The sequence below is a fragment of the Eptesicus fuscus genome, chromosome 16 (genome assembly GCF_027574615.1).
Source record: "Eptesicus fuscus isolate TK198812 chromosome 16, DD_ASM_mEF_20220401, whole genome shotgun sequence".
Lineage (NCBI taxonomy): Eukaryota > Metazoa > Chordata > Mammalia > Chiroptera > Vespertilionidae > Eptesicus > Eptesicus fuscus.
In genome coordinates, this window is record NC_072488.1 from 43,947,053 (window position 1) to 43,975,012 (window position 27,960).

General features: G+C 38.5%; 1 protein-coding gene across 3 annotated transcripts in view; it reads right to left on the reverse strand.

Annotated features, from left to right (window-relative positions):
- Positions 1–27,960, reverse strand: part of EXOC6B (exocyst complex component 6B) — a 506,048-nt gene that overhangs the window by 229,938 nt on the left and 248,150 nt on the right. For 2 of the 3 annotated variants that reach the window (XM_008147458.3, XM_054728546.1), the window contains 7 exons: positions 21,617–21,700; positions 21,234–21,280; positions 19,861–19,981; positions 16,655–16,726; positions 15,276–15,373; positions 13,763–13,868; positions 12,803–12,912 (listed from right to left, as the gene is read on the reverse strand). In XM_008147458.3, the coding sequence (XP_008145680.2) occupies positions 12,803–12,912; positions 13,763–13,868; positions 15,276–15,373; positions 16,655–16,726; positions 19,861–19,981; positions 21,234–21,280; positions 21,617–21,700 (638 nt within the window). The remainder of the gene's footprint in view (positions 1–12,802; positions 12,913–13,762; positions 13,869–15,275; positions 15,374–16,654; positions 16,727–19,860; positions 19,982–21,233; positions 21,281–21,616; positions 21,701–27,960) is intronic. The other variant, XM_054728545.1, reaches the window with a different exon arrangement.

A 27,960-nucleotide genomic window follows, 5' to 3' on the forward strand; every position in this document is an offset into this window, starting at 1 on the left:
AAGAAACCATGAGTCTGATCTAATGATAGATAGATGACTGATGGATGACGGTTATAGATAGATAGATTGACAGACAGCAAAGGGAGAAGGGCTCCTTAATAAAGAATGCTAGTTCAGGAGATCCAAGATGGCGGCGTAGATAAACATCTGGGCTGCTGCTGTCCACAACAATTTCCAAAACTACAACTAAAAGAAAGAACGTCTATCACCCAGAACCACAGGAAAGCTGGCTGAATGGAACCTCTACAACTAGACTGAAAGAGACGGGCGCAATCAGGACACAAACGCTGAAAAACTGAGGTACAGGGGAGTGTGCGCGCGATACAAGCTGGCGGCAGAGCCCAGCTGGAGGCGGGCATTGCTTTCTTCAATCCGAAGAGAGACAAGCCCCCAATCTCTCAGAAATCCAGTTTCTGGGGAGAGACTGGGCTGTCTGCCATTGGGTCGGAGTGAGGGTGGCTTACTAGCAGAGCTGCATGGAGGTAGAATTTTTGGCTGCACCGGGGTGCGAGACAGTGGGGACGCAGTTGGAGGCGGCTCACTGCCAGCCATGGCTGTTTGCCACGCCCTAGCCTAGTGACGCCCTGAGACTCTGCCCCGCACAATCTACAAACACACCCAAGCTCCTAGCAGCGGCTTTTGCATATGAATGGCCTTCTCTATTGCAGTTTAAACTAGTAAACTTGCAACCCGGTACAGACAGCTCCAAGGCGTCCAAGCTCCAAGCAGGGAGGAGAGGACAGCAGCTGCAGGGTAGCCTCAGACAGCAGCTGACCTGCACCCCATTGGAGATCCAGAAGCCAATGCACCTAGTGGTCACTGACTACTAGATTTCAACTCCTCACATCCATAAGTGACACATTCGGGAGGCGGACTCAGTGAGCACCAAAGCCCCACTCAAACAAGCCCTGTACCACAAGCGTGTCTCCAGCGCAGCAGCGCTTCCATTATAGACACAGCAGGTCCTCACAGCCAATTGGCCTGGAGGTCAATTCCTCCCAGTGTACCAACAGCAATCAAGGCTTTTAACTACACCAAGACTTTCCACTCAGCCCACAAAGGGGTGTACCAAGAGCGACCACCTAGGGTGATTGGGGAAGCTGAGCTACCGGCCCCTATAGGTCACTGACCACACAAAGCCACTCCATCAACACAGGGAGGCAGCCAAAATGTGGAAACACCGAAGTATGTCACGAATAGAAGAGATGGAGGAAAGTAAACTACTGGACGACGCAGTGTTCAGAACCACATTTATAAGGTTACTCAAGATTCTTCTAAAAACCACTGAGAAATTTGAAGAGACCTTCAAGGACCTTAATGAGAATACCAAAAAAATGGAAAAGGACTAGTCAGAAATTATGCATACACTGTCTGAAATAAAGAATATACAGAAACTCAACTGTAGATCACCGTACCCGAAGAGTCAAACCAAAGATCTGGAATATGAGGAAGCAAAAAACACCCAACCAGAGAGGCGGAAAGAAAGAAGAATCCAAAAGTGTAAGGATAGCGTAAGGAGCCTCTGGGACGGCTTTAAGCATACCAACATCCGAATTTTTGGGGTGCCAGAAGAAGAGAGAGAGCAAGATACTGAAAACCTATTTGAAGAAATAATGACAGAAAACTTCCCCCACCTGGTGAAAGAAATAGACTTACAAGTACAGGAAGCGCACAGAACCCCAAACAAGAGGAATCCAAAGAGGACCACACCAAGACACATCATAATTAAAATGCCAAGGGCAAAAGACAAAGAGAGAATCTTGAAAGCAGCAAGAGAAAAACAGTTAGTTACCTACAAGGGAGTACCCATACGACTGTCAGCTGGTTTCTCAACAGAAACTATGCAGGCCAGACGGGAGTGGCAAGAAATATTCAAAGTGATGAACAGCAAGAACCTACAACCAAGATTACTCTACCCAGCAAAGTTATCATTCAGAATTGAAGGTCAGACAAAGAGCTTCACAGACAAGAAAAAGCTAAAAGAGTTCATCACCACCAAATCAGGATTACATGAAATGCTGACGGGTATTCTTTAACCTTTTGCACTCGGATGTTGAGTGTGACTCGACACAGTTAGCATTGGTAGCAGCTCGAGAAAAAAGCAAGCGAGTGCAAAGGGTTAAGAAGAGGAAGAAGAAGAAAAAGGTAAAGGTAAAAATTATGAACAACAAAAAGACATCAAATACATACCTAACAACAAGTGAATCTAAAAATCAAGTAAATAAAAAATCTGAAGAACAGAATGGACTGGTGAATATAATAGAATCAGGGACATAGAAAGGGAGGGGACGGACAATTATCAGGGGGAAGGGGGTTTGAGGGGTGCAGGAAGAGATTGGACAAAAATCTTACACCTATGGATGAAGACAGTGGCGGGGGGCAAGGGCATGGGGTGAGGTGGGGAATCAGGTGGAGGGGAGCTATGGGGCGGGGGGGGGGAGAGGAACACCTGTAATAATCTGAACAATAAAGATTTATTTTTTAAAAAAAGAATGCTAGTACATATATAAAATATTTAAAAATCATAAATTAGTAATTATTAAAGAAAAAAATTGATTCAGGCAAGAATCATTAATGATATCATAAGGAGGAGAGAGGTGGGGGACATATGATAACAGAATAAATATACAGTCTCAAAGTATTTCAACACAAACATTACTTATGACAAAAGGAAGAATGATAACTATACAGAGAAGACAGAAATCTTAACCAATTAATCAAAATTAACACAAACCATAAGGGTTTATAATACTACTAGATGCCTGGTGAATGAAATTCGTACACCAGGGGAGGGAGGGAATGTCCCTCAGCCCAGCCTGCACCCTCTCCAAATCTGGGACCCCTCGGGGGACATCCTTCTCACAATCCGGGACTGCTGGCTCCTAACTACTCACCTGCCTGCCTGCATGATTGTCCCTAACGACTCTGCCTGCCAGCCTGATAACCCCCTAACTGCTCCCCTGCTAGCCTGATTGATGCCTAACTGCTCCCCGCTGGCATGATTGTCCCAACTGCCCTCCTCTGCCGGCCTAATCACCTCCAACTGCCATCCCCTGCTGGCCGGATCGCTTCCAACTATCTTCCCCTGTGGGGATAAGGGGACTGAGGGACTCTGGCTGGATGAGGCGGGGCTGAGGGAACTGGGGGACTGAGGCTGGATGAGGCTGGATGCTGCAGGGACTGGGTGAGGTGGGGCTAAGGGGAATGGGGGACTCCGGTTGGATGAGGGGGGGGTGAGGGGACTGGGGGACTGAGGCTAAATGAAGTGGGCTGAGGGGACTGAGGGACTACAGCTGGATGAGGCAGGGATGAGGGGACGGGGGACTGAGACTGGATGAGGCAGGCCTGAGGGGACTGGGGGACTCCTGCTGGATGAGACAGGGCTGAGGGGACTGGGCACTGCCATCTTGTGGCTGTGGGCATCACCATCTTGTGAGGGCATGATGGTCAATTAGCATATTCCCTCTTTATTAGATAGGATATTCACACTCATATATATGCACATTGAAGAAAAGAGAGAGAGAGAGAAATAATGAGGAAGAGGAGGGAAGAATTAATAAACTAAATATGGAAAAATGTCAAATATTAGTAAATTTAGGTAAGAAGTACTCATCAGTTCATCATAACACTCTCAAAACTTTTCCTTGCCCAGCCAGCGTGGCTCAGTGGTTGAGTGTTGACCTATGGACCAGGAGGTCACGGTTCAATTCCCAGTCAGGGCACATGCCCAGGTTGTGGCTCAATCCCATCAGGGGCATGCAGGAGGCAGCCGATCAATGATTCTAATCATTGATGTTTCTATCTCTCTCTCCTGCTTCCTTCCTCTCTGAAATCAATAAAAATATATTTTAAAAAAACAACACTTTTCCTTAATGTTGAAAGTATTTGAAAATATGTTAAAAGTAAAGATTGCTAAGTAATAGGAGATACAAATGCATACCATAGAAAAGAAATTACAGCTAAATTAATAGTGGGCAAAATAGACATTAAAACTATTCTAATTTTTAACACAGATAATGAGGGACATTTCATAAACTTAAAAGGATGAATACAAGATACAACAGTATTAACTGTGTCTGGACTGAAAAGCATATTCAATATATCTGAAGCAAAAGTGTGGAGGGTAGAGGTGGAAGAGAGCATAGAGGGAATAAGTGGTGATGGAAAATAAAATAAAAAGGAGAAAGATACACATCTAAAATAATAGGATACTTTTAACACTCCTCAGTGATTGACAGAAAAAGTAGACCAAAAACAGGAAAAACAGAAAATATTTACAATAGTATTAACAAATTTAATCTGTTATTTAGAAAATACTACACTCAATAACTGTAAATACACATTCTAATCACATGCATATGGAACACTTACAGTTCGATTTAAATTTACCATTGTGCTAGTTGTTTGGTGCTAGTTGTGTGTTTCATCTGTTCTGTATTCCTACTTAGCTTTTTTGTTGACTACTTTTATTTGTTTTTTCAATGATTCTATTTTATCTGCATCACTGGCTTATTAGTTACTAGAGGCCCGGTGCACAAAATTAATGCACTTGAGGGGGGGGTCCCTTAGCTCAGCCTGTGCCCTCTCGCAGTCCAGAAGCTGGGGATGTCCAACAGACAGTATAGGCCCACTCCCCGCCGCCGGGAGCAGGCCTAAGCTGGCAGCCATACTCCTTAGCTCTGCTGAGGAGGCAGGAGATGCTCCCGCCACTGCCGCTGCACTCACCAGCTATGAGACCGGCTTCTGGCTGAGTGGTGTTCCCTCTGTGGGAGCACACTGACCACCAGGGGGCAGATCCTGCATTGAGCGTCTGCCCCCTGGTGGTCAGTGTGTGTCATAGTGACCGGTCATTCCGCCATTTAGTCGATATGCATATTAGCCTTTTATGATATAGGATTAGTTTCACCTATTTTGAACATCTTATAACATATCCAATTTTTCTCTCATGTCTTTTGTCCTATTCCTGGCACATATTTACTTTTACTAGACATTGTTACTAAATAAGTAGTTTTCTTCAAGGGTAATAAAAAATAGATGAGTGACATCAGCAAGACAGCAGAACAGGAGATCTCACGCTCATATCCCATTAGCAAAAATAATTTGGCAGTCATACATGGACAAAGGTGCTTTGTGGAATTCTGGGATCTAGATAAAAGATTGGAACCTGGTGGAACCCAAAACCAAAGAGGGTTATTTTGAGAAAACAAGCCCATGCTCAGGTGGCATAGTTGTTACCCATAATAGTCCCAAGTACACACACAGGAACAAACAATTCACTGTGAATTCAGCTAGAGCCTGTTTGACCTTTCCAACAGTGCCATTTGCCTGCCAACCTGTCTCAGCTGTGGTCCATGACCCAACTCCAGCACCCACTAGCTACCAATCCTGCCTGTCCATGACTGCACAGAAGACATGCCCATTCATGACCCAGAAGCAAGCCCTCCAATCTTGTTCTGATTGAAAAAACTAAAACAGCCCTTGTAACTCGGCCCCAGGTCCACTCAACTACAGGCCAGGAGTACTCCTACCTGCCCAAAGACCTGCCAGACCACACACCCCTCATGTACATGGAGGTGCGACCATGGACCTTGATCTGACTGTGGATCTTGAAGTGGTTCTGAAATCTATAACCTCTCATCTATAGTCTGATACAATTCCTATCATTAAACCTGCATGTAATCACTTTTTTCCCCTGAATGCCCTTTACCTTTCATTTTCATGAATTTGCATATGATGTGTTTAAGTATTTTTCTTTGTTTTGTGTTATTATTTTCTTGTTTAAATAGATAGGAGACTATCTCTAGTTTGATGTCTTTTATTACTTTTAGAATACTCTCAGCCATTATCTTATAAAACATTTCTTCTTCCCAGTTTTATCCTCTCCTTCTGAGACTCTCAATTACACTGTCAGGAATTGGCCTACAGATATTGGATTTTTTTATTTCTTTCATTATTTTTTTTTTCTGGTGTGTGTCAGTTTGGGTAACTTCTATTTACCTATTTTCAAATTCACTGAATTCTTTTCTCAGCTATGTCAAACCTACTGATGAGTCCCTCAAAGGAATTTTTCATCTCTAAAACTGTTTCTTATGTCAAACATTTCAATTTAACTTTTTCCAATAATTTCCATCTGTCTGCTAAAAGTCCCTGTCTGTTCATGCATGTGGTATTTTAAAGTCCCTAACTGATACTTCTCTAATTTGGGTCACCTCTGAGTCTGATTCTCTTGATTTCATTGTCCCTTGACAATAAGTTGTTCATTGCTTTTTTGCATGTCTCACATTTTTTATTGAAGGTTGAATATCATAAATAAAACAGTAGAGGCTGAGGTAACAGTATTTATACTTGAAAATGACCTCCTCTCTCCTTCCATTGGGCCATTAGTATATGCAGGAGTTGAATTCGGTTTGGGTTTGGTTGTTGCTATGGTTACCCTCAGTGCCTTGCAGATTTCAAATTTTTCTAATACTAGCATGTGCCTATTGTGGGTGCTGGGATCCCAGAAGGTTTTTCATAAAGTTTCTGCATTATCCACAGCTTTCGACTATACCTGTATGCCTATCATACAAAATCTCTCTCTCTCTCTCTCTCTCTCTCTCTCTCTCTCTCTCCCTCTCTCTCTCTCTCTTTCTCTCTTTTTCCACCCTCCCTCCCCCTCTCCATTCTTGACCATCACCAATGGCAGATTACTGCCATTTGTTCTATAGTTCTTGTATGCTATTAGTAAAGATCAAAGGAATTTTTCTGCTGTCCTGGCCAGGCTCAGTCTTAGGTAGGTCCTCTGTGCCTGGTGGAGCTCGCTCAACATCCCTGCCCTTCCTTGCAGTGGCAGCCAAACTTGGCTTTGTCTCCGTGGTTAATATAGTACAGTTTTGTGCTCTCTCCCACTGGTAGACGACTAACGGCATTTGGTATAAGATCTTGTCTTCTGCCATTCTCCCAGGGGTGAAATAGCTTTCTTTTTACTTCAAGCCTCCCTGTAGTAATGTGCGTGGCAGAGAGACAGATGCTTCCCTGCCCCAATCTTACCAGTGCTATAACGTTTTTGATCAGTATGAGTGAAGTGCCCAAAGCAGGGGAGTGGGACTCAATGCCTTTTTCACAGCAGTGGCTGGTCCCCTTCTCTGTGCCTGTAAGATCATGGATGATTCTCTCTGCTCTCATAGCCAGCTCCAATCTTTCTTGTGAGCATGCAGGGAAAGTCCACTGCAAATAACATCCTCTCTAATAAAAGGGTAATATGCAAATTAACCATCACTCTGCTACATAAGCCACACCCACCAGCCAAGCCATGCCCACCAGCCAATCAGGGCGAGTATGCAAATTAACCCCAGCCAAGATGGCTACCATTGGGTTTCCCCAGCAACAGAAGAAGCCAAGCTTTCCACACACACTGGCGGGCCCAGGCCTCCACTCAAGGATACAAAGTTTCAATTATAGAAGGTAAACAAATCCAAGTGGCAGCCACGGATCCAGCAGGAGGCTTGGCTCCGCTCCAGGCTACAAAGTTTCAATTGTAGAAGGTAAATAAATTCCAGATACCAGGGCCTCTGCTTGGGTCGCCAGGGGAGTGGCTGGCCTGCAAACCACCACAGGCCCCTCGCCCAGGCCAATGCCCCAAGGGAACCCCACCCTGATCCAGGACATCCTTCAGGGCAAACCAGCTGGCCCCCACCTGTGCACCAGGCCTCTATCCTCCTATCTAATAAAAGCGTAATATGCAGATTGACCATCACTCCAACACACAATATGGCTGCCCCCATGTGGTCAAAGATCCTGCCCCCATGTGGACACAAGATGGCCACCACAAGATGGCCAGCAGGGGAGGGCAGTTGGGAGGCACCAGGCCTGCAAGGGAGGGCAGTTGGCGGCAATCAACCCTGCAGGGGATGGCAGTTAGGAGTGACCAGGCTGGCAGAGGAGGGAAGTTGGGGGCAAACAGGCTGGCAGGGGAGCAGTTAGACATCAATCAGGCTGGCATGGGAGTGGTTAAGGGGTGATCAGGCTGGCAGGCAGAAGCGATTTAGGGGCAATCAGGAAAGCAGGCAGGCGAGCAGTTGGGAGCCAGCAGTCCTGGATTGTGAAAGGGATGTCCAACTGCCCGTTTAGGCCCGATCCTGGTGGGATCGGGCCTAAACGGGCAGTCGGACATCCCTTGAGGGGTCCCAGATTGGAGAGGGTGCAGGCTGGGCTGAGGGACACCTCCCCCCCTCCATGCACGAATTTCGTGCACTGGGCCTCTAGTGTGAGTATAAACTCCTCCTGGATCTGGGACACACAACTAGGAGTTCTATCCTAACTAACATGCTAGCTCCAGCCATTAGTGAGTCATTAAAATGAAATTAATTTCTACTTTCTCACCCATGTGATAGCTATGCCTTTCTCCCGGCTCTGCCACGGAGTCTGTGCATCCTATCACTCTCCCCTGGCGGGGCCAGCCTCATTTTGGATTTCAGGGTATTTGGTCTTCCTGCCACTTTAGCTTCCTGATGGGTTCCAGAAAGTTTTCATTTTGTAGTTGGTTTTGTTTTTGTTTGCTTTTTTTCACTGTTGGAAAGCAATACTCTTTCCAGTTTTCAATATTATAGACAGAAGTGGAAGTATCTCATAGTAACTTGCTCTAAAAAAAGAAAAGGGCTGTGTGTGTGTGCATGTGTGTGTGCATGTGTGCATGTGCATGTGTGTGTGTGTGTTCAAATGGAAAAAAGACTACGAGAAAAAAATTCCCATATATAAAGAGTGGTTATCACTATGTGGTAGTTTTGGGTCTTTTCAATTTTTATTCTTTGTTCTATTCTCTATCTCCCAAATTCTTTACAGAGATTGAATTTTAATAACTTAAAAAAGAAATGTGTATATATACATATATTTGTGTATATTCTACTTTTTTAAGTTAAGTACAAATGATAGAACATTATTTAACTATAGAAATGCCATTTATTTGCTGTTTTAAAAGAACTTTCTTTCAAAAAGAGTTATATATCCTCAGAATTCATAATTGTATATTTTTTCAATTTTTATAATTCAGCATTTTTTAGCTAATGTGAAAGTGAAAATTCTTGTAGCAAAAAAACTGAAAACTTGACTTGAGAATAATTATCCTTAAAGCTTCATAAAAAATCTCAATACAGAAGTTTTTCTTGTTTTGAAAGCCTTGTGTTTAAGAGAATAGTTTTATATATACTGTGTCTCACATCCCCTATTATAACCTCCCCCCACGACAGCTATACTTGTCAAAGTAATCTCTGTCACTACAGGTTATAAGGTAAATGTAGTCTAGAAAATAAGGTAAATGGCAACCAAATAATAAAAGGCAGAAACTCCTCCCAATTTAAATGTATATTTTAAATTGTCAATGTTAAACACATCAAAGGGAATTTTCAGGAAAATACTTAACATATTCAAGTAAGAAAAAGACTTCTGAACAATTTACTCACATTACCCTTTACCATATTACCATTCCTCCAAAAGAGGATAGTCACTATGCAATGTCCTTGTAATAATTTATATTCAGTAACATATCTAAAACTTCCAAAGATAATCTCATTCTAAGAGAACATTTCTATAAAATCAATCTCATTGCAGAGAAAACATATCAATAGTACAAAACCCATGTTTCACATTTTACTTAGTAAGAATGGCTATCAAACATGTCACTCAAATTATTTTCCAATTATGCTTATTTTCAGAGTTCCTAAAAATACTATACATTTTATTTAATCATACTATACATTCTATTTAATCTTTTTTTTAAATTTATTAAACTGGGTGCAGGAAATATTGTGAACAAAACATGAAATGTTTCTATCCTTCAAGAGGCCTTTACTAACATCCCCAATTTGTCTCAGAGTTGGTTACTCTGTTGTTCTTATATATCTCCATATAGTACTTATCACCAACTATTCAGTTCCTCAATTACATTAGGTGCTCCTCGCAACAGGGACTATATTTTCATCTTCTTAATGTTCTTTCTACTGTGCACCATCTGACAAATAATAGATTTCTTAGAATGTATGGTGAATAAACCAATCCTATATAATAAAAGGCTAATACGAAAATCGACCAAACAGCGGAACAACCAGTCACTATGATGTGCACTGACCACGAGGGGGCAGACACTCAATGCAGGAGCTACCCCCCGGGTGGTCAGTGCACTCCCACAGGGGGAGCGCCACTCAGCCAGAAGCTGAGCTCATGGCTGGCGAGCGTAGCAGCGGTGGCAGGAGTCTCTCCCATCTCAGCAGCAGCGCTAAGGATGTCCAACTGGCTGCTTAGGCTCCGGGGAGCAGGCCTAAGCAGTCAGTCAAACATCCCCTGAGGGCTCCCGGACTGCAAGGGGGCACAGGCCAGGCTGAGGTACCCCACCACCCTAGTGCATGAATTTAATGCACCAGGACTCTGGTAAATAAATAAACAAAGGAACCTACAGTCTAACACATACACAGAAACACATACTACAAGTAAAGCAATACAATGTGAGATGAATATTCATAGGGTACAGAAGTAGCACAAAGAAGTCATTAGATCAGCTCCATTAGGAATAAAAGTGGTCCAAAAGGCTTCAATCGGTACATGGTGTTTAAATTGCATCTTGATGGACAGTTAGAAGCTAGTCAAGAGCACTAACAGAGAACAATGATTTGAAATAGAGAAAGCGTCATGAGCAAAGTCAGAGAGTTATAAAAGAGTATGTTATGATCAGAAAACAGCAGATAGGTCGGTATGACTGAAGCATGAGGTGACAGGGAAATTACCCTTGAATATAAATCTGGAAATGGTATAAAGTGGACCAGGTAAAGGGGTGAGGGGAGAGACAGATAGATAAATATTTCAGACTAAACTTTATCCTAGAGGCCATGAGGAATCCCTGAAAAGGTGAGAGGAAGAAAAGTTAAATGAGATTTGATTTTAGAAAAATGACTCTAGGAGACATACAGAATAGAATCAGGAAAAAAGAAAAGATAGATGGTTGGGAAAGTAAAATTAGAGATAGAAGAACAATTAGGAGACTATTTAATTATCCAGGTCAGTGGTTGGCAAACTGTGGCTCGCGAGCCACATGCAGCTCTTTGGCCCCTTGAGTGTGGCTGTTCCACAAAATACCACGGCCTGGACAAGTCTATTTTGAAGAAGTGGCATTAGAAGAAGTTTAAGTTTAAAAAATTTGGCTCTCAAAAGAAATTTCAATCATTGTACTGTTGATATTTGGCTCTGTTGACTAATGAGTTTGCCGACCACTGGTCCAGGTCAATAGGACTACCATGTGAATTAAAGCAGCCACACTGTAAACTTAAAAGGTAAAAAATGAGCTGGCAAAAAAATAATCCATATAATTTATCACCAATTAGATTTAAAGAAACTCATTTACAATTTGTTAAATATGAATAATTAAGTGATTATCCCAGAGAAATATTATGACAAGTACTTGAGTAATGCATGTAAAATACTAATACAAAGAGTACCAAAGAGTAAGAATTCTAAACATGGCAGTGATTGTTTTATTGATGCTGATACAATCAGATTTGAATCTGGCTTGAACGCTTACTCCCTGTGTGATCTGGATGAAGTTACTTAACCCTCCTCTGTAAAACTGAAGTATGCTTCCTAGTACCCCATGGATGAGTACTATTTTGAGTTTTACAGATGTAATAACATATTTGTGAAGTATTTACAGAAATTTATACCAATGCCTGAAATTTTGTTTTTAAGAATAAGAGTTATCAGAAACAGACTCATAGATACTGAGAACATTTTGACAGTTGCCACATGGGAGATGGGGTTAGGAGAGATAAAAATGGTGAAGGGATTAAGAAGTACAAATTGGTAGTTACAGAATAGTCATGGGGATATAAAGTACATCATAGGGAATATAGTCAATAATATCGTAATAAATATGTATATTGTCAGATGGACCATAGATTGATCGGGGTGATCACTTCATAAATTATATCAATGTCTAATTACTGAGCTATACACCTGAAACTAATATAATATTGTATGTCAACTGTAATTAAAAAATAAAAATTCTTTTTAAAAAGGAAAGGAGTTATTATTTGACAATACGAGTTGAAAATAATTCTCAGGTTCCTGATTTGAATGAATGGTGGTATCATTCCTGAGAAAAGATTTCTTTAGAAAGCCAATCATCATGACTATTCTCACTCAAATTCCTTAAGATGAATTAAGTGTCCTTCCAGGTGTTTTAAAAGTACATTACACATATTACAGCACTCACCCAGGTATATTTTACATGTCTATTTTCATGTCTGTTATCCTCAGGAGATACTGAAAATATCTAAGGACAAAAAACTACATCTTTTATTTCTGTATTCCCAAAAAGCAGGATATATCTGATATATAAATAGGCTTAAAAATGTTAGTTAAACAAACATAAATTAAAGGAATTATGGATACCCATAAAAAGTCCAGAGAATATTTGAAAAAAGGGAAGGGGGGGTTATTACCTGCTTCACTACTATTGGCCTTAAAATTTCATCAAGTGGAAAGTCAAAACTAATACATTTTACTACTCTTTTCTGAATTCCCACTAAGACAGTGTTAAAGTGCAAATCTGTAAATAGTAGAGAATAAACTAAGTAATATAAGCAAAAACAAGTTAATCAGAAGTTTCCAATCTTCCCTTTCACCATGACTATATAAATATAGCAGTGCTATGCTATGAAGGACTAATATTAAGACTTTCTAAATCAAAGCTGAAAGCAATATCAGAAGTGTTTCAGAATACTTATGAATATAGTCTCAATCTCAGTATATCTTACATTTCCACTATATCATACTATACCTTAGATGAAGATCTTCTGAAAATTTCAGACAGGCGTAAATAAATTCTTTAATTTGGCTGTAAACTTTTGGCACAAATTCAGAGAAAGGAAACTTTTTTGGAAATGGCTGCTGTAAATATAAGAATTCATGAATGTGAATCACAAATGAACATACATTGAAGATACTTGTAAATTAGTTAAAATGCAAAAGGAATTTTCTACTACATTGTGAGCTGTCTGCTTAACAACCTCAATTTAAGAAAGTATTTCTGTAAGTTTCCTGATAGTACAAAAAAATAAGATATAAATAAAAATAACTTACATGTCCTCCAAAACATGAAGGGATAAATAAACTGTGATAAGTACTCAGCAGTAAAAGGGAATGAACTATGGATAACATGCAACAACTTGGATGACTCTCAAAAGCATTATACTGAGTGGGGAAAAAAACAGTCTCAAAAGATTACATACTGTATGACTCCAATTATATTGGCATTCTAGAAAAGCCAAAAGTAGATGGACATCAACCGTATTGGTGGTTGCCAAAGGCTGGGGGTGAGAGGAGGGATTGATTGAAAAGGGGCAGCATGAGGGATTCGGGGTATGATGGAACTGGTCTGTGTCATCATTGTGGTAGTACATACATGACTCAATGCATTGTCAACATCAATAGAATTATATAGCATACAAGGTAAGTTTCACTGTATGTTTTGGGGAGAAAATGTCCTGAGGGTATAATAAAAGCAAGTACTTCAAAGTGTAAACCAAATACTTCAATCCCCCAAATACTTCAGAGGACCCCACCAAAGCCATCAACCGACTCCCAAAACAGAAACTTCTGTTCTTCTAAGCCCAAGGTATCCCTTGAAGGCGTTCTCGTTCTAACCCACTAAGTTAGAGGTCTTTAATAAGACTGATACAATGACATCTTGTAAAGGATGTCACCCAAACATGGAAGTTTATTTTAAAGCATTACTTACCTTTTCCAGCTCTATATCTTGGAATGGGAATTGTCCTACTACCTTTTTATACATCTCTTCACTTGTTACTGGTATAGGACTGTAGTTGTCAGAATCAAGTATGTTTCTATAAAGAAAATAAAGGATGGATGGATGGAAGGAAGGAAAGAGGAAGGGTTAATCACTGTCGGGATCACAAGTAATTTTCAGGTAAATTCTAATGGTTGTATGTATTTATACCACAACCCAAAATAAACATTTCCCAGTCCCTATTCTATTCCTTCTGCAACATAACTATTTGGTTTCAGGTAAGGACATCCTTCAAAGGAAGACAAAACGAAAACTATATTCTGAAACAAATAGAACACAAATAGAAGAAATATGACCTCACAGTATTTAAGATTTACAGATGATACAGAAAATTTAAGGCAACATATTGAAGCCTTAAGTAAGTTAACAATAAAAGAATGTGTACTCTGGAAAAAGCAAAGGGGTTTCATTTGTTTTTAAATAAGATATACTTGATTATTAATGTCTTTAATCCTATCCTAGATCTTCTATTCAAACTATTTCCTAGTAAGTAGTGTTATAACAACTATTTAAATAATATGCTTCAAATATTGGATTGTAATAGGCCTCTTCTCTAAGTGTGAAGAAGGAAAAAGATGAGGGATCTCATGAGTAAGTCTTCAAAAAAGGTTCCAAAGAAGCTAAATTATTCAAAAGGGCTCAAAAGCCACTACCTTATGAATAAGCAATAGACAAGACACGTTCTCCAAATAGAAAACAAAAAATTGAATAAGAAGACAAAAGATGATATAGATGGTATGAACCAAAATATTTGACATTTATTCAAAGAAACAAAAAAAGCCACAATGAGATTGGGGGCTCCCCACATGTTAGACCTATCACTGATTTTTTGATAACTTGGGAACTTTATTTGGGACATCATTGCAATTTACTTTTATTAACAATCATAACCTGGATCATAGACAGAAAATCTAAGTCTACTTGTTACCAATCCTATATATTAAAGGCCTAATATGCTAAGTGTCCGGTCATCCAGTCGTCTGTTCAATCAAACAAAGCGTAATATGCTTATGAAATGCTAAGGCCGCTCAACCACTCACTATGACATGCACTGACCACCAGGGGGCAGATGCTCTGACTGGTAGGTTAGCTTGCTGCTGGGGTCCAGCAGATCCATCGGGACTGAGCGAGACAGGCCAGACACACCCTGGATCCCTCCTGCAGTCCCTCCCCGGCTGGCCAACCTCCCTTGTTCCTCCCCAGCCCCGATCATGCACTGGTGGGATCCCTTGGCCTGGCCTGTGCCCACTTGCAATCCAGGACCCCTCAGGGGATGTTAGAGAGCCAGTTTCAGCCTGATCCCACAGGCAGGCCGAGGGACCCCACTGGTACACAAATTCGTGACAAGGCCTCTAGTTATATCTGAAAAACTTTATCCATAAACACATTGTACACACATGTATATGCACTCACACACACTATATGACTATAGGCCATTTCTCACCTGAAAATACCTGCCCACTTCTTTAGCAGAGTTTCACTATATTGATCTCTAATTTCTAATAGCATGTCAAAAAGCTGATTTACAGGAAAACCATAAACCTGAAACAAAATAAGAAAATAACTTCATTTTATAAGGTGATTTTTTTTTAGTAACATGAAAGAGATTGGGCATTGAAAGGTATCTATGTTCCTTTAGCCAACAATTTTTTTTTCTTTTTTATTTTTTTATTTTTATTATTATTTTTTTAAATTTCTTTATTGATTAAGGTGTCACATATTTGTCCTCATCCCCCCATTCCCATCCCACACCCCTCCCCACGGATGCCCCAACCCCCTGTTGAACTTAACCATTGGATAGGCTCATATGCATGCACACAAGTCCTTTGGTTGATCTCTCCCCACTCCCCCCAACCTCCCCTATCCTCCCTCTGAGGCCCGCTAGTCCGATCGATGCCTCCTTGTTTCTGGTTTTCTGTTCTTGTTCCTTAGTCTATGTTGTTCATCATTTCCCCTAGATGAGCGAGATCATGTGTCCCTAGAGATTTACTTATAAGAACTGAATGTGAGACGAGCAATAATAGTTATGCTGACAGACAAATGAATCAGTCTGTAGTGAGTTTCTTTCTGGACCAACAGTTCTTTAGAGACCCAATTTCAATGTCCACCAGTTCCTTATGTGTACATGTCAGCACTGACCCCTCAGCTCTGGATGGTGGACAAATGGTGGTAACGTAGGTCCGACTCCCGCTGGTTTGGTCTCGGCCGGACACAGGGGCACCAGCCAACAATTTAAATGTAACCATGATAAAGAGTCTTTCATTCTCGCCTAATATTTAGTATTTATCTCTCATGAATTAAAAGGTACATACCAAAATATTTGTCAGAAAAAAATAAAAAGATGAATATTAAAATCAATGTATACAGATTATAACATCAGCGTAACTCTCCCTACAACTCTGCCTGTAACAAGAAATAGGGAGAGAAACTGAAAATGCTACAAATCTCACCCACTTCTAATGCTATTTTATTAATATAATATGTGGTTCAAATCAATAATTATTATTCAAGATGGTAGTTAAAAAACTCTAAAGTCACTCAGGCACTATATGTGAATTAAGAAAATTTTGGAAAACTAAGGTAGTAGCTGGTTCAATTAATTGATTTGCTCCAAGGGGAAAAAGAGAGGGATGGGAACTATTTATGAAAACATAATGGTCAAGGTGAGGGACCAGGAAATGCTATAGAAAGATAAAAAAATCTAACTTTAGGAAAAGAAGAAACATAACTAAAAACTGACAGGTACTTATTCAAACTTAGGTAGCCAGTGAAAAGATTTAGAGCTGATGGAAATACTAATCTAGATAAACAGAAGTCACAAACCTGAAGTGTATCAGCAAAAAGCACAATGAGGTTCTTCAAATCTAACACGAGGTTTGGATCAGAGCAGTAAGACTAAAGGAAATAAAAGACAATTAGGAAAACATCTTAATCATTAAAAATAAAACTAAACTGTGATTTAATTGTTTACTGCTTCACCTGGTGAAGGATCCCAAGAAAGGGCCCAACACCAGATTTATGGTAACACGAGATTTGAGAGCTAAGCAGGATACAAAGATGTATATATCACTATTTTAAAAATTCATCCTGGTTGGTGTTGCTCAATGGTTGAGCATTGAACCAGGAACCAAGAGGTCATGGTTTGATTCCCAGTCAGAGCACATGCCCTAGTTGCTGGCTCTATCCCCAGTAGGGGGCATGCAGGAAGCAGCTAATTGATGTTGATGTTTCTCATCAATGTTTCTATCTCTCTCTCTCTTCTCTTTTTCTCTCTCTCTGAAAATTAATAAAAAACATATTTAAATAAATAAATAAATAAAAGTTCAGTGATTTGGGTATTCAAATTTTGGGAATTCTAGTTTCGTTACTTTCTCTGTACTTGATATCTTGGTTCCTGAAAGATGTGTGCTAAATTCTCCCACAATGGGGCAGTTCATCAATTTCAATTTTTATTACTAACAATTTTTGTTTTTATACCTATTTATGCTTGCTTGTATACTGCAAATAAGCTACTGTCTTTTTGGTGGGTTAAAACTGATATGAATGCAAAACATGCCTCTCCTCCCCCACTTAATAGTCTTCAACTTCATTCTTATTTGCCTTGTAGAATATTGCTATTTCTGCTCTTTATTTTCAAACTTTGTAGGTAATCTTAATTATGTATGAATATCTCTTATTAACCAAACTATAAAACTTTCTAACCTTGATATTTCCCATGATTACTGACATATTTGGACCTATCCAGCCATTTTAAGCTATTTATAATTATTTCTTTTGTTTGTTTGTTTCCTTTCATGTTTTTCATTGGATCAATTATTTTTATATTATCTTACTAGAGGTCCAGTGCATGAATTCATGCATGGGTGGAGTCCAGCTGGCCCGCCCTGATCAGGGCTGATTGGGGCCAGGCAGTTGTGGGGAGGGGCCGAGGGAGGTTGGCCAGCTGCAATGTACGTCATAGCAACTGGTCATTCGGGTCGTTCCGGTCACTTGGCTTTTATATATATAGATAGTGGTTATTAATAAGTTATATACTTTCTACCCACTAGTTTAATTGAAATAATCTGGAGTTTTCCCTTGAACTTTTTAAACATTAAGCCTCTCCTTTTGTATGGATTCTTAACAGCATTAAACTTTGCAAACAAATAATCAGTTATTTAGATTTTTCCATGAGTTTTACTCTCTTTTTAACATATTATATTTAATCCTATCTTATCTTATATTTTGGATTTCTTTTTCATTTTACATTCCTTATTGTAGAACACCAATAAGATAGGATAGGTTCTATGTATACTTTGAATCCTGATATGTTTGAAAATGCCTTTCTCTTTCCCTCAAATTAAAATATAAAATTTCAGATGTAAAAAAAAAAAAAAAAAATTGCCTGCTGTCATTTACCCTGCTTGATACAAGATGCATTCTTTCAACTTTAATAATATAGTATTTCTTCACTGCAGGGAAATGTCCTTCTTTTATTTCTTTAATTATTAAAGTCCCTTCCTACCCAGGCCCAGCCCTAAACCACTACTAATCTACTTTCTCCCTCTGTAGATTTATGCTGAGCTATTGGGGAGGAGGGGCATTTTGTCCTTTATTCTTCAATTCAAAAGAATATACAGTCGATCTACAATGAGAAACTCCATTATGATTATTTTCTACAAACATATATACTTTAATCAGCACACTTGGAAAGTGTCCTGTTCTTACAGACATCAAATACAATTGCATGATGAAGAGAGTCCATTGTCCTGCTGAGATAGTCCTATAAATTTGTCACATGGATTCATCAAATGTATCAGTCACATATAAGAAGTTAAGAACCATTGCTTTACATAAAAGAAATTGCTTGGAAGAAATCTAAGTTTCCTAAAAGAAAAACAGCTTTTCCCAGGAAAAAAATGAGTAAATCACTGAAATGAACAGATATAAAACAAACAAAATCAAGGATTTCCATAGAAGGACAGCAATACTGGTTCATAAAAAGGATTGGGGGGGAAAAAAACCTTCCTCAAAATATTACCTGAACCCTGGTTGTGGGTTCGATTACTGGTTAGGGCACATACCTAGGTTGCTGTTCAATCCCTGGTTGGGGAGCATGCAGGAGGCAACAGATCAATGGGTCAATATTTCTCTCTCTCTCTCTCTCTCTGTCTCTCTCTCTTAAAAAAAAAAAATCAATAAACATAATCCTCAGGTGAGGATAAAATATGAAAAAACCATAAAGCACCAAAAATAGGACTTAGATGGGGAGCATATAAAATATTTTACCAAACAACATGAAAGCAGGTAAAAGAAAAATACATATATTCTTAGTGAAAAATACCAGAATTTGAAGTATATCAATTATTTCCAATTAAATTTATAATAAGACTATAGTTCAAGTCGGGGGATAGAGGGGAGGGAAGAAGTGGAAGAAATGTGACAAAGTAATTCTCAAATTAATCTTGAAAAATAATAAGATAGCGTATTTTTAAAATAGGATATTTAGAGAATACACATGTCCTATAAAAATTAAACCATACTATATCAGATGTCATATAATCAATACAATGTATTGATTCAAGACATTCTGAGAGAAGGAAAGGGAAAGGGAGAATCATAGAGCCTAAAAACAGACCTTCGTATACATATTATTATATAATAAAGGTGGGCTTCAAAATATGTTGGGAAAGAGTAGATGTTATGGACTGAATGTTGTGTCCCCCAATATGTCTATTTTTACAGATGGGGCCTAAGATAATTAAGATCAAATGAAATAAGGTGAGGCCCTAATCTAATGGGATTGGTGTCCTTACAAAAGGATAAGGATATACTAGATATATCAGTACCTGAGGAAAGACCAGGTGAGGACACAACAAAAATGCTGCCATTTGCAAACCAGGAAGAAAGTTCTTACCAGAACCACCATGCGGGCACCCTGACCTCAGATTTCAAATGACACACATATAACTATCTTAAGACAGTGAAACACTGAATAGCATAGAGATAATACGCTCGAAGTAAGCACCTCTCTTGGGCTTCTTACATACCGAGTGGGTACGGAGTGCGGCAATGGTTTTGGAAAGTGCCATTTCCCATAATTCATCAATGTAGGCTCTATTTACTAAGCCCTGGGTCGTATGTAAAATATGATCTTCAACCACAAAAAAGCTAATATTGGGGAAAAGAGAAAGCACAGTTGTCAGAAATTACAGTTTGCATACTATTTCCAGGGTTTCACAAACATTAAGAACTGTCACTAAATTCTAAGTTAATAGTCTTTTTTCTAAAAGAAAGCTGTCTGGTATCATAAATGAAATCAGATTTCTTGGACTTAGTATTATGCTCCTGATCTTGATATCCTCTTAACCACTTTTACAAAACTTGGAGTTACATTTTTGTTAAATGTGAACCATATTATCTAGCTGTTTAAAAGGGAAGAAAATGTTTATAGCTAAAAGAGGATAATTTTACCATGTTAAAAACACCAGCCTGATAAGTATATTTTAAAAAGCCAATAAAAGGTAAAATACAGATATTTTAAGAACCCAACAAAAAATATCAAAATAATTACCCTTGTCCTTATATAGATTTTCTCAACAAAGTATTAAAAAGGTATCTTACAAAGGTTAAAAAAAATGCATACTTATTTTTTAACATTCTGCTGAGGCTTTTATATTTTTATGCATTTAAAATGTTTTTTCAGCTATCTTGCCTAAATATTCATACTAATTAAAATAATAATTCTTTAAATACAGAATAGTTATGAAATATTTTAATCAAAAATATCTATTATATTGAAACAATCTTAGTCTTAAAAAAATTTCATGGAACAATTCAACTTTTTTCCTTTTCTTTTAACTGCAAAGTCATATTCTGCAATTAGAATAAGATGCCTACATTTGGGATGCTCATCTGGGGACTGCAATTCCATACTAGTACAGATACTCTAGATGAGGGTATAACCCACTGTGTGTTTTCATAAATATTGCTTTATTGGAGCACAGCCATGCTCACTCATTTGAGTAGTGCCTATAGTTGCTCTTGCATTGCAACAGAGCTGAACAGTTATGACAAAAAACTTACAGCATGGTAAGCCTAAAATATTTTACTATCTGGCCACTTTAGAAAACATTTGCCAACTTTTGCTGATTATTTGGTTCCCTCTTACCAAGCATGGAGAAACAAAACATCAAATATAATAATGTTTTTCTCCCTTTATCCATAAAAAGTCCTTTGCAACAATATAATGTTGAAACCAATAGGACATTTCTTTAAAATAATCAGCAAGTCAAGACTAAATAAATCTTGTCTTAAGAATTTAAAAAAATAATGAAAACTTGATTAATTTTTCCAAGTCTCACAAATAATACATATTCACACACACAAGCACACATATGCACACACAAATGCATATACCTACCCTACAATTTGATTAAAATACTTCCTGTAGCCATCTAAAGTTTCATGCTGCAACGAAGTAAAAAAGAAAAAGTTATTATTTATGCTTTGATACATTAAGACAGAGTCAATATCAGCTTTTTAATTTTTTAAGACTCAGTTCCCAAGACTATAGGGTAATATAATGACAGTACCTACTTTAGAGGGTTATAGTGAGAACAAAAGGAGACTTAGAACAATGCTTGACACATGGTAATCAATAGATGTTAGAATTGCTATTTTCTTACATTCATCAAAAGTGGTCATAGACTAACAGTTAAGAAAAATTTGCTAAGCACATATGCAAAATAATTAAAAGATACCAGAAAAGTAAAAAGGTGAGGGAAATGAAGGTGGGGATCCTACCATGTTAGATGGAGGCTGGAGCACCAAACGGGCCTGTTTTCGCCTCTGTTTTCGGTAATAGTTCTCAAATGTTTCCCGGGCACCCTGATAACAAATGAAAGGAAATGAACTGACACAATTGGACCAATTAGTCTAGTATTTTATGAGAAAAGAAAAGCTCCCAGGTCTGGAACTGAGGCATCCCCACATTTCTCAAAATATGCTGTTTTAACAATTATAGGAATCATAGAAAAAATAAAAATAACTATTACCATTTGTTGAACCTTACTTACAAATCCTGTAGGGATGGATACAAAAGATTTTTAAGAGGAAACTACCAGAAATCAACGTCAAAAACACCAAAGCTGGTTTCTGAATCAACTATCACAGATTCACAAGAAAAAAGACGAACCAACATTCTCCTAGGTTACAATGAGTTGAGAAAATGTTCCTTAAAAAACCTTACAGAACATTCCTGAAGAAAAAATGTCTAGAATAAAACTGAATCATGAGCAAAGGGCCAAAGAGAGGCAGTAAAAAGGGAGGAACTGAGAACAGTAAATCAGTCTTCCCAGATAGAATATATTCTAGCAAAGAATTTACATAAGAGGGAAGGGAAGGGAAAAGCCCTGGAAATTCTTGATGCATAGTTTCCCCTTTTCATTTGTAATTCTAGGCTTAACTGTAGGTGCTAGAGGAACAAAAGCTGCCTCAAGAGCTCTGGAACTGGATTATATTATTAGTGTCCTCTCAAAATGCATGTCCTTCCCTGGACATACTAGAGTAGGGTGGCCCTTAATCCAATGTAACTGGTGTCCTCGAAAGAGAGGAGAAAAGACACAGAGAAAGAGACAAATAGAACATCATGTGGTGACACAGACAAAGACTAGACTAGTGCAGCTACAAGCCAAGGAACACCAAGCAGTGGCAGCCACCGCCAGAAGCTAGGAAGATGCAAGGAAGGATTCTATCCAGGGTCTGAGAGGGAGGATGATCTTTTGACACCTTGATTTTGGATTTTTAGCCTCCCAAACTATGACAGAACAAATGTCTATTGTTTTAAGCTACATAGTTTGTAGTAGTTTGCTATAGCAGCCCAAGAAAACTAATATAAGTTCAAAGCTTTAAAACATGATGATCCCCTTATTACTAAACTCTACTAGTACTTTTAATCCAAGACTTCTCTAAATAAACAAGAGTGGAAAGGGAGAGACAGCATTGCACACTGGTTAAAAGTGATGATTTTGGAACCATACGATTTCATTCAAACTGTGACTCTGCCCCTTAGTTGCTCTACAACTCACATGACTAGCTATATAACTTCCCTTTCAGTAATGTAACTTCTACTATTTAACTACTTAACTTTAACAAACAGATGTACCATGGTTTTCTCATTTGTAGAGATGCCAACCACACAGAGTTGTTATGAAGATTTAGAAAAGTTACAAAGCTTTTAGAACAGTGTCTGGTAAATAATAACCACTATGCAAGTGTCTGTTAAAAATTAAATAAGATAAGTCAGTGAAGAAAGTGAAAGCCCTGCCCATGTGAGAAAGTATAAACATCCTGCAATACCAAGCTCAGTTTCCTTTGCTTCCCCAAAAGTCTGAAGAATTTTACCCAACATGACTTCTTTGAATTTGACTTAAGGTGCTAAAGCATGCAAACACAATAGTGTAGCTTAGGGGTTACCAAATGTTTTCTGTAAAGGGCAGGATAGTAAGTATGTTTAGGCTTGGTAACCATACAGTCTTTGTTGCAACTATTTAACTCTCCCTTTGCAGAGCAAACACAATCATAGACAACACATAAATCAGTGTGGTTGGGTTCCAATAAACCATATTTGTGGAAACTGAAATTAGAATTTCACATAATTTTCACCTGTCATGAAATAGCATTCTTCTTTTGATTTTTTTACCATTTAAAAATATAAACATTTTAGTTCACACGTCATACAGAAACAGGCAGGAGACAGGAATTGGCCCATGGGTCATGATTTGTTGAACCCTGGTGTAACTTAAAAACACAGGTTTTAAAATGCTGAAGTGATAATAACTGTACACACCTGAGTTTTTCTGCCTATAAAATCAAATCAAACACTAAGACAGCTATTTTAAGGCTTTCTTAGTCCATAAGTTAATGAGGTAGCAAATGATTCTATTTAAAAACTAAGAAGTAGAAACTGCCTGTTGGTTTGTTAAAGTTATTCCCCACTTGTCACCATTTCACGGCATAGTGGTATTATTAAATGTCAATTATATTCTGTACACACTGAAGGGCTTTTCATTTTAAGGTTAACAGTCCTAATGGCCCTTTATTATTCTGGTGTGATGTTACATATTCAACATGCTTTGGAGCCAAGATACACTTAGCTGAGAATTTAGGGAAAGCCTTCTCTTTAATTAGACCATAGTATACTAATTTAACTATTTTTTATAAATGATAGAAAACACACAAGATGAAATTATATACAAAAAACAAATCATGGTCCTCTACTTAATTCTAAACTAGATACAGTTTTGCCTTTCAAATAATCACTCAATAGAAAAAAACATAAGAAAAGACCAACTTATCTAATTTACAAAAATGAGTTAGATTTTCCCTAATGGCTGCTAAAAAAACATTCACCTCTGATTATTCTATTTCCTCTGCCAATTGTGTCAAGTCGGTGCTTACAGGTGGAATTTGAGAAGCAGATGTCTGAGCAGTCCAGCTGAGTAACTGATGAAGTGCCTGCCTACTCACAAACATGTCAGATGTGAACTGTAGAGATTTCCACTTCAGCTTCAAACTCCTTCAATCACTAATCTTTTTTAAAAACTCAAAAGCTATTGAAGGCATAAGCAAAATAGAAACAAAACAATAGGCAGGCAAGTAAAAAGATGTGTTTTTTTCATTTTATATCATTGTGTCATTAGTATTACAGTGCTCCAAAGGCTTTGTAATAATTAATACAAACAATATCACAGAAAAACAAGTCATTTATCTATAAAGTGCCATATTACCATGTGATAGTCACTGAGAAATAGCTTCTGCCTTCAGAGAATTTATAGCAGTGGTTCTCAACCTTTCTAATGCCGCTACCCTTTAATACAGTTCCTCATGTTGTGGTGACCCCCAACCATAAAATTATTTTCGTTGCTACTTCATAGCTGTAATTTTGCTACTGTTATGAATCGTAATGTAAGTATCTGTGTTTTCCCATGGTCTTAGGCTCTACAGCAGCGGTTTTCCGATGGTCTTAGGCTCTACAGCAGCGGTTTTCCGATGGTCTTAGGCTCTACAGCAGCGGTTTTCCGATGGTCTTAGGCTCTACAGCAGCGGTTCCGCTGCTGTAGAGCCTAAGACCATCGGAAAACACAGATACTTACATTACGATTCATAACAGTAGCAAAATTACAGCTATGAAGTAGCAACGAAAATAATTTTATGGTTGGGGGTCACCACAACATGAGGAACTGTATTAAAGGGTCGCGGCATTAGAAAGGTTGAGAACCACTGATTTATAGTCTATGGTGGAAGACTAACAATTACGCAAGCAATTATATTAAAATAAACTACAAAACCCCATGGATTATAGTGAGTGTGTGAGTGTGTGTGTGTGTGTGTGTGTGTGTGTGTGTGTGTGTGTGTGTACTGAGTGGAAGGAATGTCAGAGAAGGCTTGCCAGAAAAAAATGACACTTATAATTAAAGAATAAGTCAGAAGAATAAGAAAAGGGGAGAAGGAATGTTCCTTATAGAGACACAGGGGGTCAGAGAAAAGAGGCATCACACATCCCATGGACTGAAAGTTCTTTATGGCTGGAACTCCGGGTTTACAGGAGAGGCATGACATTAAGATACTTGGACTTGAACTCTAAAGGCATAAGAGTTTTTGACACCTGGAAGTTTAAGGTAATGCAGAGAATAAAGAAAGGGGAAATTAGATACAAAAAGATCAGTCAGAATCTGACATATATTTAGGAGGTACAAGCCAATGATTGATTGGATATGGGTGGTAAAGGACAGTTAGGAAAGAAGGCTGATGTGAGGTTTCTGACAGGGAACCAGTTTGACAGTGGTGTCATTTAATAAGAAAGGAAACATAAGAGAAGGAATATACAGTCAAATACTATCAGTGGATCCCATATTTGTAAATTTGCCTACTTGTTAAAGTTTATTTGTAACCTCAAAGTCCATTCTTGTGGCTCTTTCATGATCATTTAGGGATGTGTGCAGAGTAGTAAAAAATTTGAGTTCCCTGATGCACACGTTCCTGGCTACAGCTGAACAAAGCAATGCTCTGCCTTCTTATTTTTGTTTACATACTATAAACAACTATCCTTTTCATAGTTTATCTAGTGCCACATTTTTTGTATTTGTGCTTCTTTTTTTAAAATTGAGATATAATTGCCATATAACATTGTATTAGTTTCAGGTGTAGAACCTATTTGCCAATGATACAGCTGATAAAGGGTTAATTTTCAAAATATATAAAGTACTCATACAACTCAACAAAAGGAAGACAAACAATCCAATCAAAAAATGGGCAGAGGAGCTAAACACACACTTCTCCAAAGAGGACATACAAATGGCCAAGAAACATATAAAAAAATTCTCAACATCACTAATCATCAGAGAGATACAAATTAAAACAACAATGAGGTTCCACCTCACACCTGTCAGAATGGCTACCATCAATAAACACAAGTGTTGGTGAGGACATGGAGAAAAAGGAACCCTAGTGCACTGCTGGTGGGAATGCAGACTGGTGCAGCCACTGTGGAGAACAGTATGAAGTTTCCTCAAAAAATTTAAAATGGGACTCCCATTTTACCCAGTGATCCCACTTCTAGGAATATATCCTAAGAAATACAAAACACCATTAAAATAATAGATGCACCCCTATGTTCATATCATCACAATTTACAATAGCTAAGATTGGGAAACAGCCTAAGTGCCCATCAGCAGATTAGTGGATAAAAAGCTGTGGTACATTTACACAATGGAATACTATGTGGCTATTAAAAAAAAGAAGGAACTCTTACCATTTGCAACAGCTTAGATGGCCTTGGAGAGTATTATGCTAAGCAAAATAAGCCAGTCAGAGAAAGGTATCACATGATCTCACTCATATGTGGAATCTAATGAACAAAATAAACTGATGAACAAAATAGATCCAAAGGCATAGAAGCATGAAACAGACTGACGAATTTCAGAGGGAAGGAAGGATTGGGATGTGGGAGGGCAGAGATTAGCCTCGGAACTTAATATGCAAAGCCCATAGACACAAACAATAGTCTGGTGAAGGCCTGGGAGGGGCGTGTGTGGGGTGGAGGGGGCCAATGGGGGTGGCGGGAATAACAGAAACACAGAGGACAATAAAGGTAAATTAAAAAAATAATAAGGTGCCCTAACCGATTTGGCTCAGTGGATAGAGTGTTGGCCTGCAGACTCAAGGGTCCCAGGTTCGATTCCGGTCAAGGGCATGTGCCTTGGTTGCGGGCACATTCCCAGGAGGGGGTGTGCAGGAGGCAGCTCATTGAAGTTTCTCTCTCATCGATGTTTCTAACTCTCTCTCATTTTTCCTTCCTCTCTGTAAAAAATCAATAAAATATATTTAAAAAAATAATAATAATAAGGGAAGATGTGCCTTATGGAGAAAACACATGTTTTAGATAAGCTTCATTCAGGCATGAGTTATAATGTTGTTGACTATGAATTCAATATTAATGAATCAACAATATATATTGAATAATGTGTCTTTAAAGAGAAATACACATAAAACAAGGTTATGAATTGATTGGCTGATGAAAATGTTGTGATCAGAAGCTCACAGAAACATAACCCTCTATTTCCCTAGGTACACCGGCTCAGTATTCATTAACTCAGTGTTTACAGTGACTTTATAGAACAGAACTACCATGAATAATAATAATTGACTGTATCTGGGGATATTGAAGATAATGTCCTCCTCTGTACTGGACATGTTTAGTTTGTGAGTTTCAAGTGCTAAGTGTTTGGGAGGAGGCGTAATTGTGTCTACAGCTCAGGGGAAAGAGCTAGGCTACTGATAATGGATTGCAGAATCATTAGCAGAGAGATGGTAACTGAAGCCTAGCAGAAAATGAGATAATCTAAGGAATATCTGTAGAATGAAAGTACAAAAGAACATAACACAAGAATCCCAAGTGACACCAAAAAAAAAAAAGTCTGCCTCTCTCTTATAATTAAAATATTACTTTAAATGCCAACTACTTGAAGATTTTTCTACTACTCAATTTAAAATGGAAAGTGATGCCTAACACATAGCCCTCTTTTAATTCATTGCGTAGCACATATCTCCATCTGATAATGCTGTTTTCTAGTTTGTGCCATTTCATT